The sequence below is a fragment of the Engraulis encrasicolus genome, chromosome 24, assembly GCF_034702125.1.
Source record: "Engraulis encrasicolus isolate BLACKSEA-1 chromosome 24, IST_EnEncr_1.0, whole genome shotgun sequence".
In the NCBI taxonomy this organism is placed as follows: domain Eukaryota; kingdom Metazoa; phylum Chordata; class Actinopteri; order Clupeiformes; family Engraulidae; genus Engraulis; species Engraulis encrasicolus.
In genome coordinates this window covers 11191257-11206256 of record NC_085880.1, presented here as the reverse complement: position 1 = coordinate 11206256, position 15000 = coordinate 11191257, and the positions used below count along the sequence as shown (strand labels likewise).

At 45.0% G+C, this 15000-nt stretch overlaps 1 protein-coding gene across 1 annotated transcript in view; it reads right to left on the bottom strand.

Moving 5' to 3' along the window:
* The window catches only part of sdccag8 (SHH signaling and ciliogenesis regulator sdccag8), a 108293-nt gene that overhangs the window by 37484 nt on the left and 55809 nt on the right, over nt 1-15000 (bottom strand). Inside the window, exons 14-15 of the mRNA XM_063191202.1 lie at nt 11327-11454; nt 5304-5412 (exon numbers count right to left, since the gene is read on the bottom strand). Of these exons, the coding sequence (XP_063047272.1) occupies nt 5304-5412; nt 11327-11454 (237 nt within the window). The remainder of the gene's footprint in view (nt 1-5303; nt 5413-11326; nt 11455-15000) is intronic.

Here is a 15000-nt window from a genome sequence, read left to right as displayed (position 1 = left end):
AAGTGAAGCACCCAGTACTAAAAGGCTAAGCTGAGCTACTGCGCAAAACAAGTAAATACCGTAATAGGACAGGAAAAGGTAATGGCTAAAACACTTATTTTACTAAATATACACAATGGGCGATAAATACGGTGACAAAAAGCTGGATTATATGCCATGACATGTTGTGGAGACAGGAAAGACTTTCAGTGGCCCAAAAAATTTGCATTTTATATATACTTTAAATATTACCCGGATATTAGCATAACCTAACTGCCAAACACATCCATCAACATCAGAGTACATTATATTACTTTGTTTGTATTATTAGTTTGTACAAAAGTTGTTCCACGATACCAAATGACATAAATATACTGTAGGAGTACTACTTTTGCTTTATACATCTTTGTCCAAGATTAAACCAAAACATCTGTGTGCTGATTTACAAAAGAATTTATAATCCATTCGGCACACAAGAGTCTTTGTAAGTGACCAAAATAAATGTAGGTGGGAAGCTCATGAAAAAAAAAACAGAATTAATATATTTGTAAACAAATGTGATTTAATTATGTACAAACCACTAAAAGCGCTGCATGCCCTCATGATCTCCTTTGATAGTCACATTAATGAATAGTAATATAAAACACATCTGAGCAGGCAGCAACATCTGCTCTCTCATTAAAGTCAGATTACTCTTCCTGCCTCTGCATAGCTTCCCTGAATAAAGATGAACTCATCCCTCAGCGCAGCTCATAGTGTAATTCTGGACCTCAATCCTTTTAACCCGTTAAGAAACGCATCTCTAGGTATTTATCTTTAAGGCCGAGTACAGCACCCATGTGTGCTTACCTTTAACAGCGTTCACAATTCTGTTTCTAGAACCGTTATCCAAATGGGACAGTATTTGGCATGGAACTTGAAAAGAGCGATTTATTTTATGATTTTACTATATCCACTGTACTGCAATTTTTTATGTTACACACCTAACACTGAGCCTAAGCCTAAAACACAGGTACAGTGGAAGTATATGGCATAATGTTGGATGTTGTTACAGATTTCGCTACACTGCAACCTCTGTAGTTGATAACAGGGGAAAGTGAAAAAAGTAAAAAAAGTAAAAAAAAAAACAAAAAAACAAAAGAACAATAAAAAGAAATGGGCAGTATTTCCAGGCTCAAGGTACAAAATCAGTGGATTGTACGATATGGTTACATATGCTAAAAATGTGGGGGGAAAAAAGTTTTAAGAAAATAGAGCTGTCATTTCTGTCTTCCCAGGCTCTCCAGAGCAGGGCTGGACAGGCTATCTGGCATAGGAGGCATTTCCCAGTGGGCCCCGCACCCTGTCAGTTCTGCACCACTAATTATGGGGGCCCCATTAAGCCAAAAGTGCCCGGGCCCTAATTCTCCCCCAGTCCAGCCCTGTTCCAGAGCGTCCCAGTTGTGCAGTGTAGGGAGGCGGCTGGAGGGGATCAGCCCAAATTAGGAGGAGGACCATTAGAGAAAGCCATTACACCTCTCACTGAGAACAGGCTCAGGACTGCAAGAGACCCAACGAAAGCCGACAGCACAGGCATGTGTATACACACACAAACAAACAAAACACACGCATGCGTGTACACACACACACACACACACATGCACACACACATGCAGCTCAGCTCAAATGCACACCACAGCATGAGAGAGCACAACACACACACAAACACACATACACAAACACTGCACACACAGCATAACAGACACAACAGGACGCGAGTCATAACACGTCGCACCTAAACAAAAGACCTGGGAGGCCAATTACAGAACAAGCGGCGAACAACATTCCATCGATTAAAGCTTCAATTAGTAAACGGCTCTCATCTTGAGGACTTGGAACCGCTTTGGTGCCCTCTGCTTCAACTCACCGTTCTGCATAAAATGTTCTGCTCTGCTCTGTCTTTTAGGGATGTGGCTGTAGCGTTTCTGATTCCAAACACATCAGCAGTATTTACTGTGTACTAATGTGTAAAACCTAACTCATCCTAATTTTATCATACCTGGAAGAGACTATGATCAATGATGTATTGTCACATACCCGTATAAAGTAAGTAATCAGAAAATTTGGCAATTTTTTTTTTTTTTTTGTAAATTGTTATATTTCACTTTCAGTTTTACACTGTATCTATCAAAGTAGGTAATGTAGAACAAACTGGGTAACAGTATCTAATACTGTTATCACAATATCACAAAAAGCATTACCATACCGTAAATTTATGTTAGCTCGGTACACTGCAATACCAACACTGTTAAGTGTTTTGGTTTTGATAGCTCAATAAGCTGCCCATCACAATAAAGTAACATAAAAAGACTCCACACAACATAGTATTAATAATTATAATATCTCAGCATAATAAAAAAAAACAGTTCTCTCCCTCTCTTTTTCTCTCTCTCGCTTGCGCTCTCTCTCTCTCTCTTGTGCTCTCTCTCTGTCACTCTCATTTTTTAAATCACCAAACAACAATCCAGCACACAGTGGTACTCATAGAATAATCAATAAGATCAGATAGAATAATAATAATCATCATCATATACAGTACGGCTTCCTGACTGCATGCTGCACGGGAGCGGAGCGCCCTTCGCTAGCGCTTGCCCTGCGTGTGGTAATTACAAGCCTCTTTCACGTCTTATTGAGAACAGACCCTCCAGAGACGTGGGAACGCAGTGCCGGAATTACAGCCTTGTTATGCTATTAAGAGTCTATTAACTAGATACACTGCTGAAGGAGACATACAAACACACACACACACACACACACACACACACACACACACACACACACACACACACACAGAGAGACACACGCACACAAACACACACACACACACACACACACACACACACACACACACACACACACACACACACACACACACACACACACACACACACGGCTTCATTTGGCATTCGGGGTGCAGTAAGGATGTTGCGTCACCCTCTTGAGCTCAAACTGATTTGGAAAAGAGATCATCATTTCCTGCTCCGACATTTAGGAACCAATCTGAACTCAAAACAATTAGACTCTGGTATAACCTAGTGAAAATATTCTGAACTCCCCATGGCCATACATGTTGCACTGATGGGGAAACACTTTCAATTGTTAACATTGCCATGTACAGTATGTGTAGGATAAACATCCTACTGCCGTATTCTACTTAGTAATCTATTTTTTACTAATGAATGAATGAATGAATGAATGAATGAATGAATGAATGAATGAATGAATGCATGAATGAATGAATGAATGAATGAATGAATGAATGAATGATCAATAAGTCATACTGGTCTCCTGGAGGGCTACTAACTCATTGTGTTGAAAACAGCGCATCAAACTACAGCATCTCACACAACGGCTTCTGTACAGTACGTCTGAGCGGGGAATTGTAAACGTGACGTGATCATCTGCGATGATCAGCAGTGAAATGGATGCCGGTGCTGACAAAAAAAAGGTTTCAAAATCAGCTGCTGTTTTGGTTGGGAATGTTGTGTTCTTTAGCAAAGTGACTAGGAGCCAAAACTGTCTTTATGTGAAATATGTTGATGTCTTTAAAGATCCAGAAGCCTACATGCATAATTACAAGTAGTGATGAAATTTAAATCAGCTTAATCAAAATAATGATATTTATGATGGAGTACGTTGAAATTCTTTTTAAAACGAATTAACATTTATACGATTGACAAATGGTCTTTAGTCGTAACTCAGGCATAATGCAGCCTATGTGTCATACATCATAAAACATAATATAGATCAATCATATTCATATTAAAAAAATGCATATGCACTATGTTGAGCTGAAATAGTTGTACTCTATGTGTGTATATTTATGTTGTGTGTGAGTGTATACGTGTTAGTAATTCGAAGCGTTAGCATTTTATGTACTCTGTAACACTGCAAGACAAACTGAGTTGTCCAAAACAACAGCCTCTGTGAGTTCATTTCTTAAGGAACAGAAGGTGTGTGTGTGTGCGTGTGTGTGTGTGTGTGTGTGTGTGTGTGTGTGTGTGTGTGTGTGTGTGTGTGTGTGTGGACAGACGTGATGTCGGTGGCAGATTGGGGTCCATGATGTGGGTAATGCGCTCTGGCGCTTTCCTAACAGATGAGCATCCCTGTGGCCTGAGGTGGACATCACACACACACACACACACACACACACACACACACACACACACACACACACACACACACACACACACACACACACACACACACACACACACACACACACACACACACACACACTTAAAAAGTACCATACACTGACAAACACTCCCACACACTGAACAAAACTTTATTTAGTGTTGGACACATAAACATTCATAGGTTGCTTAAGTCCCTGACAGACAAATTCGCCAAGGATTTAGGCAAGACGCATAAAAACCACAGATGGCACATACGGTACAGTCCACACACTAACACACATACCAAAGACACCCACAAACGTACAGTACATGGTACTCACACCACCAGAATGTGCACACGCATAAAAAAGGACAATGCACATGCATGTACCCGTACACACTTACACACACACACACAGGACTCAAGCATATACAGTACGTACATGCAGGCATGGGCACTCACATTCACACTTCTTAAGATATTACGCTTCTCACTAGGGGGTCACATCTTGTCATGAGCATGATCAATCCAATGTTGCCACGGTGAACTTGTACGTACCAGCTTTAGTGGCAATGATGGCTTCATTATTTGTGGACTATACTGTGCTATTTAAGAGAATGGAAACAGTTTTTTTTACAATTATATTCTATATTATTCCATTCTACTTGAATTATTCTGTTGCCAAGTCGACCAACCTTAGCTGGCCCTAGAGGTTGGAAGCGAAACAAATCTTTTATTGAGACAGAGGTCGTCTGCTTCACCAAACTTCCTAAGAATCAGAATCATTATTACCATCCTGCATAGTGTTAACTGCAGGAATGGCGTAGTACCACACGCACGTCTTAAGTCCCCACTTATTCCTTGCACTGTTATTAACCCTTTGAAGAGTTAGGATTTTCACCCACTTTTTCTAGAATTTTACTCTAACATTCTACACCTCCCATTAGAATTCTGTGTTGCCTTGTGCCGTTCTTACTGACATATCAAGTATGGGGTGGACTGTAGATGAGGAGGGGAAAGTCCATGGGAAGAGTCAAAAATCAAGCCACGGCAAGGACTGCATACCGCATCTGCTCATCCAATGGAACCACTCACCATTATGAGAGCATCCAACGCAGACATACACATGTACAAACCCATAAACACTCTCTCCAAGCTGCACTTGCCTGCTGCTCTGGGTGACGTCCTCCAGCTTCTGGCCGAGGCTCCTGCACTCCTCCTTGAGACGCTGGATCAGGTCACTCTGGGAACCCAGCAGGCCGTCCAGCTCCCCAACTACACACACACACGCACATGCATATTTGCAGGCACGGACACATAGTGAAACACACACAAACACACAACACACACACACAAAATAAGACACACACGCACAATCTGGTTAGTCTCCTACAGTATACGCATACAGCATATACAAGGGGCATCCATTTATTTCCAAATGCCCACTGTAGCGTACAAACATAGTGAAAGATGGACAGAGATCAGGAGAAGAGGGAGGAGACAAGGAAAGAGAAGAAGAACAAGAACTGACTGACTGTTCCAAGAAGCACAGACACATGCACTACACACACACGCACGCACACACACAGACACAGAATCCATATTGACCCCTTCACAGCCTGGTCAGAAGCACACAGACCGTTGTCAACATGTTAGGTCCGAGTTGGCACACGCACAAGCACAAGCACACGCACACACGCACACGCACACGCACATACACACACACACGATCACATACTGCAGAGCAAGGACATTTGGAACGCTCACACAGAACACAATGCAATGCTCTTTTTGTGCAGTTATGAGCCCCTAACCCCATAACAAAAACAGACACAAGCACACAATGCAACAGCCAGACTCAATCCAAAAAAAAAGAAGGAAGAAAAAAAAAAAACAATAAAAAACAAACGCAAATGCTGAAAGCGTCCCTTTGTGTGCTCCCATAATGTAGCGACTATGTAATTTGGTCCAAATGTTCATGGTGTTTTCTCTGCGTATTTATTATTTCAGGAGCAGTGAGGTAGTGGGCAAAGACTAAGGGGATCACATGCTGCTATTTGTTTTGCAATCACACAACACTAATACGATCATATTCTCAGAAGTAAATACAAAAAGTGTAATTGCAATATGGATCTATGTCCTTGCATGCGTGCGTGTGTGTGCATGCTTGCGCGCGTGTGCACGCATATGTGTGTGCGTGTGTGCATGCGTGTGTGCATGCTTGTGCGCATGTGTGTGCATGCATGTGTGTGTGCCCGTCGCGTACACATCCTTCTGTTTTGTTCATCGTCTAAAATGTATTCTTTTTTTTAAGCAAGAGACAGCAAGGCGCAATTCATTTCATTATTTCTTTATTTATCTCTCTATTTGTCTTTTTGTCTTATGTCAATGCCCTTATTCTTTTTTTTATTCCTGTGACATCGCTTTTAAAAACACAGTGCAGCCATACGCAGAAAAAAAATTAAATAAACACCAAAAAGACACACTTTGATAAGTGCTTTTGAAAAAACAGAATGGCATTGTTTCTGGCATATGTCTTTTTATTTTTCATGTACTTTATTTTTGTGCATGTTTTATTATTATTTTACATAAAAAAAGTTTAGAGACCCACCTGCTTTGGCGAATGGTATTATTCGCCTCAGAGGAAGTATAGGAGAGTTGCCGCGCTCCTGAGATTCCGACTAGAGAGCGCTCCAAATATGAGCGAGCAAGTGAGCCCCCCCACCCCCACACCCCAAAGTGTGTCGGTCAAGAGGGGCCACCGATTACAGTCAGATCTCACGAGCTTCAAGATGGCAGCACTCGACGTGAAACCTGCTACCTTGCTCCACTGTATGCGTGTCTGTGTGCGTGTGTGTATGTGTGTGTGCGTGCATGTGCGTGTGTGTGTGTTCATGTGTGTGTGCGTGTGCATGTGCGTGCGTGTGTGTGTGTCTGTGTGTGTATGAGCTTGCGCGATAACATCTATCAATTGCGATTGCGATCTATCATTGTCATAACATCTATCAGTTGCTTTCAAGTGCCGTTTCCGCTGGACAGGTGTTGAATACTAATGAAGTTATTTGTTGGTGTGTTTGCGGTGGCAGCTAGCGTTAGCTGCATTCCCAAACATCCATGTGTTGCCGTTGCTAGCTCCACTAGCCTGCAGCACACACAGCACAGCACAACACACACAGCACACACAGGCTGTCAAAAGCACAGAGACGACAGAGACAGAAGCGGAAAGGCATCACAGGCGGACCTCCTGATGTCGATCTGTTTGAGACGAAATAGGCAAAGGATGAATGAGCATAAAAAAAATAAATCGGAGGGGAAAAGAAGAGCCGACAAAAAGAAAATTTGGGTCAAGCTGTGAAATTAATAAAAAAAATTTGAAGGAGAGAGAGAGAAAAAAAGAAGTTTGCTTTAGCTGCTGAAAAAGTTGCCTGAAGAATCTTAATTAGACAGTGGGCTTTGAAAAACGTCTGGCCAAGCACAGGCCACAGAGAGAGAGAGGGGAAAAAAACAGAAGAAGAAAGAAAAGGAGGGAGGGAGACAAGAAAAAAGGGATTAAAAGACAAACAAACTGGGAGGAAAAACAAACAGAGGAGAGAGATATGGGAGGAAAAGAGGAAGAGAGAAAGAGATGGGGGGACAGAGAGAAAGAGAGATAGACACAGAAGACCCGACAATCATCCAGAGGCTACTCTGTCTTAAACTGTTTAAAACAACTACTGAAAAAGCCCAACAAACAAACAACAACAAAATCACCACTTTTTTCTTTTACAGTGGGAACTGGACGTCAGAGAGAGAGAGAGAGAGAGAGAGAGAGAGAGAGAGAGAGAGAGAGAGAGAGAGAGAGAGAGAAAGAAAGAGAGAGAAGCTGCTGAGAGAGGGAGACTGAAAAAGAAAGACAGTGGGACTGCAAGGGGGCCGAAAAAAAAAGAGAGAACGAAAAAAAAAACAAGAAGAAAGGATGAGAGGAAGGAAAAGAGAAAAGAGGAGAGGAGAACGAAGGGAAAAAAAACCCCTAATTAGCGTGTGCGAGTGGCCATTATATGCTTAGAGAGGCGAGTGGTGTGCGGTATTAAAGGGGCCTAATTCGGTAAGCCAGGAGAGCTCCCCGCTGGGCCTCTGAAGCCAGTCCTCTTTAGACAACATGTGTGGCGGCACAGCGCGCCAACAAATAAAGAAGAAGACGACGAAAAAAAAAACAGAAGAAAGGAGAAAAAAAAGAAAAAAGAAAAAAGAAAGAAAAAGGCGGTCTCCTTTGTTTCCTGCCTCCTGCTTTGTTCCCGCCTGAGCAGCATGGCTTCAAGTTTTTGCTGGAAAACACAGTACAGGTAAATAACATGCAGCCATCCAGATGGTGCAGCAGATGTGCCCACACCACTCCCAAATAAACAGACAGTGGGCATTCGCCATTTCTCTCTCCCTCTCTGTGACTCTTACGCTCCCTCTCTCTCCCTCCTTCTCTTTCTCTCTCTCTTGCTCACTCACATTGTCCTCTCCTTGTCCCTGTCCCTCCCTCTCAAGTCAAGTCAAGTCAAGTCAAGTCAAGTTTATTGTCAATTTCTTTACATGCACTGGTCATACAAAGAATTTGAAATTGCGTTTCTTGCTCTCCCATGCAGACATAGACTAATCTAGGTAAGGACATAGACAGTATAGACATAGACAGTACTCATACATGGACATAGACAGTATGGACGTAGACATTGCTCATACAGACATTTAAAGTGCAAGACTGGACAACAGAAGACTTGTAGAGAACATACATTAAGAGGAGGTATTTTGTTGTTCTTTTTTCTAAAAGTCCTTTATAGCGTTCTGACATAGTAATAGTAGCATTTGAAGAAATAAATAATTAAAAAAAGGTTTTTATTAAATACACCAGCAGCAGTATGTGTGTGTGTGTGTTTGTATGTGTTTTGTGTGCGTGTGTGCGTGTGTGTGTGTGTGTGTGTGTGTGTGTGTGTGTGTGTGTGTGTGTGTTTAGTGCAGGTAGAAAGTGCGGTGTGCGTCTGTGTGTGTGTACCTGTGTATGTGTGTGTGTGTGTGTGTGTGTGTGTGTGTATGTGTGTGAGTATGAGTTGTGTGTCAGTGTGTGTATGTTTGGGTTTAGTGCAGAAAGTGCAGTGTGCTTGTGTGTGTGTGTGTGTGTGTGTGTGTGTGTGTGTGTGTGTGTGTGTGTGTGTGTGTGTGTGTGTGTGTGTGTGTGTGTGTGTGTGTGTGTGTGTGTGTGTGCATGTGTATTTTTTGAGTTAGTGCAGGTTGAAAGTTCAGTCACAGATGTAGTAGTGCAGGTGGAATGTTCAGTCGCAGATATGGTGGTGGGGATGAGGGGGGGGAGCGTTGTCAGTGGCCTGGCTGGCTAGAGGCTGACAGTGAAGGGAGAGTGGGTTGAGTGTTCAGTATCTTGATTGCTTGATGCATCGTGCTGCTTGCAAGCCTGGTGGTACGGGAACGGAGGCGCCTGTACCTCTTTCCAGAGGGCAGGAGGCTGAACAGTTTGTGTGCAGGGTGGCTTGTGTCTTTGATGATCATCAGTGCTTTTCGGGTGAGGCGTGCGGTGTAAATGTCCTGCAGGGAGGGGAGTGGTACTCCAATGATCTTCTCTCCCTCTTTTTCTCTCTCCTTCTCATTCTCTGTATCTGTATCCATCTTCCTCTCCCCCATCATCTTTCTCTCAGCACCCCCGTTCTTTCACTTTTTTTGTTTTCAATCTCTTTATCCTCTACCTTGTCCCTGTCTCTCACTCTTTTTTCCTCCTCTATCTGCCCATCATCCTCTCTCTCTCTCTCTCTCTCTCTCTCTCTCTCTCTCTCTCTCTCTCTCTCTCCTTCTCCTTGCATCTCCATCACCGCCCTTCCCTCTCTTTTCCCCTTCTTCGTCATCCCTCTAACTACCCCTCCCTCGTTTACAAGCCTGTGCCCGCTGCCCTGTTGTTTTAAACACTAACTAATGTGAGGCCGGAGAAAGAGGCCAGAGGAGAGGAGAGGAGAGGAGAGGAGAGGAGAGGAGAGGAGAGGAGAGGAGAGGAGAGGAGAGGAGAGAAGAGGAGAGGAGAGGGGGGGAGAAAGGAGAGAAAAGAGGAGAGGAGAGGAGAGGAGAGAAGAGAGGAGAGGAGAGGGGAGAAGATGTAACGAGAGAATATTGGGGCGTATGGAGAGAGGAGAGGGAGGAGAGAGGGGAAGTTGGATAATAGGAGAGGGAGAAGAGGGGGTGAGGGGGAGGGAGAGATGACAGAGGCGAGTGGGGTGAGGAGAGGAGACTAGATAAGAGGGGGGGCAGAGGAAAATAGAGGGGACTAGATAAGAGAGGAGAGGAGAGGAGAGAGAGGAGAGGAGAGGAGAGGAGAGGAGAGGAGAGGAGAGGAGGAGAGAGGAGAGGAGAGGAGAGGAAAAGAGAGGCAAGGGGAGGAGAAGAGAGGAGAGGAGAGGAGAAGGAGAGAAGAGGAGAGGAGAAGAGAGGAAAAGAGAGGAGAGGAGAGGAAAAGAGAGGAGAGGAGAGGAGAGGAGAGGAGAGGAGAGGAGAGGAGAGGGGTTAAGAGGAGTGTTTGGCATCTGTTCTCTTGGCTACAGGTGTCCCTGATGCTGCCCAGCACACAGCCAGGACGGGGCCAGCAGCACATAAGCTTGTGTGTGTGTGTGTGTGTGTGTGTGTGTGTGTGTGTGTGTGTGTGTGTGTGTGTGTGTGTGTGTGTGTGTGTGTCTGAGTGTGTGTGTGTGTGTGTGTGTGTGTGTGTGTGTGTGTGTGTGTGTCTGAGTGTGAGTGTGAGTGTGTCTGTGTGTGTGTGATGAAGAGGGGAGGAGGAATAAAGAAAAGGAAGAATAGAAAGACAGAGATGGTTCAAAATGAGGGTAGATTGAATAAGAGATAAAGGGGCCAGGGGGAAAGGGGGAAAGAGAAAGAGAACAAGGCAGAGGAGGAAGAAAAGAAGAATGACAGGATAGCTGATTAACGGAAGTGAGAGTGAGTGAACGAGTGAGTGTGTGAGTGACAATGCATGAGAAGAGTCAGATATGTCAGCATGAGAAGAATCAGAAAAAGGTCAGCACAGAAGAAAAAGAAAGACGACAGAAGAAGAAAAGAAGAAAAAAAGAAAGAACATGAAAATAAAAGAACAGAACAGGAGAGAAGAGAAGACAAGAAAAGAAAGGAAAGAAAAGAAAGATGGGTTGTGCTGTGCTGTGTGTTGTGCACCCACCGTTGTGCTCGTGCTGCGTCTCCATTTGCTGGATCTGCTGGGTGAGCTGCTGCTCGCGACGCTGCCACTGGAAGGTCAAACTGGACACCTCCTCACCATGCACACGCTCACACACCTCACGCTCCTGCCTGGAGAGGGAGAGAGAGAGAGAGAGAGAGAGAGAAACCGTGAGATAGAGAAAGAATTACTGACAGTGCCACTGGAAGGTCAAACTGCACACCTCCTCACCACGCACACTATCACAGACTTCTCGCTCCTGAGAGAGGTGGGGAGAGAGGTGGAGAGAGAGAGAGAGAAAGAGAGACAGAGATACAGAGAGAGACAGAGAGAGAGAGAGAGAGAGAGAGAGAGAGAGAGAGAGAGAGAGGGAGAGGGAGAGAGGGAGAGAGAGAGAGATGGAAAGATGGAGAGAGATAAAATATTAGGGAAAGAAACAAATAGAGGGAGACAGTGCCACTGGTAAGGTCAGAGAGAGAGGAGCAGAAGAACAGAGGAAAGAGATGGAAAGATGGCAAGGAGGTTATGTGAGTGAGACAAGGCGGAGAGGAAAAAGCAGAACAAAGTGATGGAAGGACTCTGAGAAAGAGTGAGGAGGAGAGAACAAAGAGGTTAACATGAGGTAGCATGAGGACAGGGGAAACAGAGAGAGAGATAGAGAGAGAGAGAGAGAGAGAGAGAGAGAGAGAGAGAGAGAGAGAGAGAGAGAGAGAGAGGGAGGAGGAAGATGGGTACAGATAAAGAAAGGACAACAAAAGAGATAAAGACAAAGGATAAAGAGACAGAAAAAGAGAAAAAGAGAGAAATTTAGACAGTTCTCCCCTGTAGTCAAATACGTTCTCATGAATAACCTGCAGCAATGCCACGGCAGCAGGGTGCACGGTACAAGTTCAAGACATACACTTGGTCACAAGCACACACGTGCATGTACATACGCTCACATGCGCACACACAGACACAAACACACATGCACTCACGCACAAACACACAGACGCAGGCACAGACACACGTACACACACGCACTCAAAAACACATACAGCCACACAAGCATAGGCACACACACTCAGACACACAAACGTAGGCGCACACAAACATAGGCGCACACAAACATAGGCGCGCACACACACGCGCACACAGACATACACACACACACACAGGTAATCCGGCAACAATGAGTAAGACAAGATGAACACCTGAAACACCTGACTCGTTCCGGAAGTCACACTGTATCAGAGTAACGGCGCACGGCCCAAAAATATTTCAAGTATTTAAAAAATTGCCAGATATTAAAGCAAAAACAGTTGCATCCGCAGTAGACGACTGACAATTAACTTTAAACTAATTAATTAATGCTCGCTTCCGAGAACAAAAATGTCAAAGTGTGCTAATTAACTGGAACTGGAGTTCGGGGAGGAAGTTAAAAAAAAAAAACAAGAAAGAAAAAAAAAGAAAAAAGAAGCAAACTTTTTTGTCACACACTGCATTTGGAACGGGGGATGGAAGATGAAGAAAAAAAAGAGAGATAGAAGGAAAAAAATGAGTGAGTGACCGTCTCTCCAGGCCTGCTGTCGTCTGGAGTGTGAAAGCCGTGGAGAGCGTGTGTGTGTGTGTGTGTGTGCGCGTACGTGTGCTTGTAGTGTGTTGTATGTGACTGTGTTCGTGTGTGTATATTGTTTGTGACTGTGTATGTATGTGCATGTGTGTGCCTCTGAGCGCATGTGTCTGTATGTGTGTGTGTGTGTGTGTCTCTGCGCGCATGTGTGTATGTATGTGTCCCTTTCGTGATGCTCAGGGGAGTGTGTGGTGTGTTTGGTGTGTGTGTGTGTGTGTGTGTGTGTGTGTGTGTGTGTGTGCCGGCCGTTCGTTCGTTGGTTGGTTTCGTCCCCTGCTGTGCTTGAGCGTGGGCCCTGTGCACAGCGTGGCCACACCAGCAGCACCCAGCGGGGGTCTTGCTAAAGGCCTCGCTGCCAGACATTTGGTAGCGCCCGCCGGGTTCCAGGGGGGGCCCCCGACCACGCGCACGGGTGCTGTGTGTTTGTCGACCAATTAGCATGAGACCCACAGCCAAAAAGTTTTCTACTGCTACCGCCACCGCTTCTGCCACCGCCGCCGAGCGAAAGAGCGAAAGACAGGAGAGAGGGAATAGGAGTGCGAGAGAGAGAGAGAGAGAGAGAGAGAGAGAGAGAGAGAGAGAGAGAGAGAGAGAGAGGAGAAAGAAAGAGTTTCTTCTGAGGAGGTGGAGGAGGAGGAAGATTATGAGGAGGAAAGGAAAGCAGAGGAGTGGACGACTTTACTCATGAGGTTTCTGTAGGCCTTGTGCACACACAACAAATAGGCTACAGACACACAACTGCAGGCTAGGGATTGAGGAGATTGTGTACGGCGTTCAGTACCGGCTATGGGGGTGTTTGTATAGGAGCGTGCTGAGGCCGAATACGTGTTGGTTTTCAGGCAGCTGTCTGACGAGTGTGTGTGTGTGTGTGTGTTTGTGTTGTTTTTTTCTCCTCTTTATTAAGATGTATTTTTAGTGCCTTTAAGTAGCCTTATGTATCAGCCGATTTCATGTCAGTGTGGAAATAGTCGCAGCATTAGGATTTATTTGTTCCACATAAGGCTTGTACTTTTTTGATTCAACCTGAACCACTCAATCCCTGTGGTTGAAAGTGAAAGCCCACCTGGGAAACTTCAACTCCCATTGTCATTGTGACACAGCACTCCACTGCAAATTGCACACAACGAAATAGCATTTATGCCCCACCCGTGCAAGGGGGCAGCCTCCAATGGCGCCCCATGGGAGCATTGCGGCGGGACGGTATCGTGCTCAGTGTACCTCAGTCATGAAGGAGGATGTGGGAGAGCACTGGTTAATTACTCCCCCCACCGACCTGGCGGATCAGGAGTCGAACCGGCAACCTTTGGGATACAAGTCTGATGCCTTAACCGCTTACCCATGACTTGTTTGGTTGCGATGTAGGTACACATATACATGCTGAACCACAAACTGACTACAAATGGATAGCAGCATGGCTTAACCTCTTCTTGCTGACTTGCGTGGTAACCCATACAGCACTTCCTGGTTTTCTGAAAGGAGTCAATTTGAAATTGAGCAGAGGCAATTCATGAGAACAGGAAAAAAAGGGGAGAGAGAGGTGGGCCGATTTTGTGAAATGCCCCAGTCCAGATGCATACTCTCGTCCACATGGGAAACATGCCCATTCATGCTAAAGGTGAATAAGCAAAGTAAGGCACCACACCAATGGGTGATGGAGACTTCCCTGGATGGAGGGGTGGACACACTAGTTCTTTTGAATCTAGACGGTGATGGCCAATGTAGCTATGGTCCTGAAGGGTGTGTCACACTCATAAATGAGGTGCAGCTAGGTGTCCTTCTAACTCAGTGGTCTCAAACGATTTGACAGGCCCACTGACAGGTGGGCTTTCACAAACACCTCATGTCATGTCGTAAACAGCACAGTATCATGCACTGTCAAACGTGGTGATCACATGGGGTGGCTAGACAAACCTTCAGCCTTCAGACAAACACGCGCACACGCACGCACGCACGCACACACGCACGCACGCACGCACGCACGCACGCACGCACGCACGCACGCACGCACGCACGCACGCACGCACGCACGCACGCACGCACGCACGCACACACACACACACACACA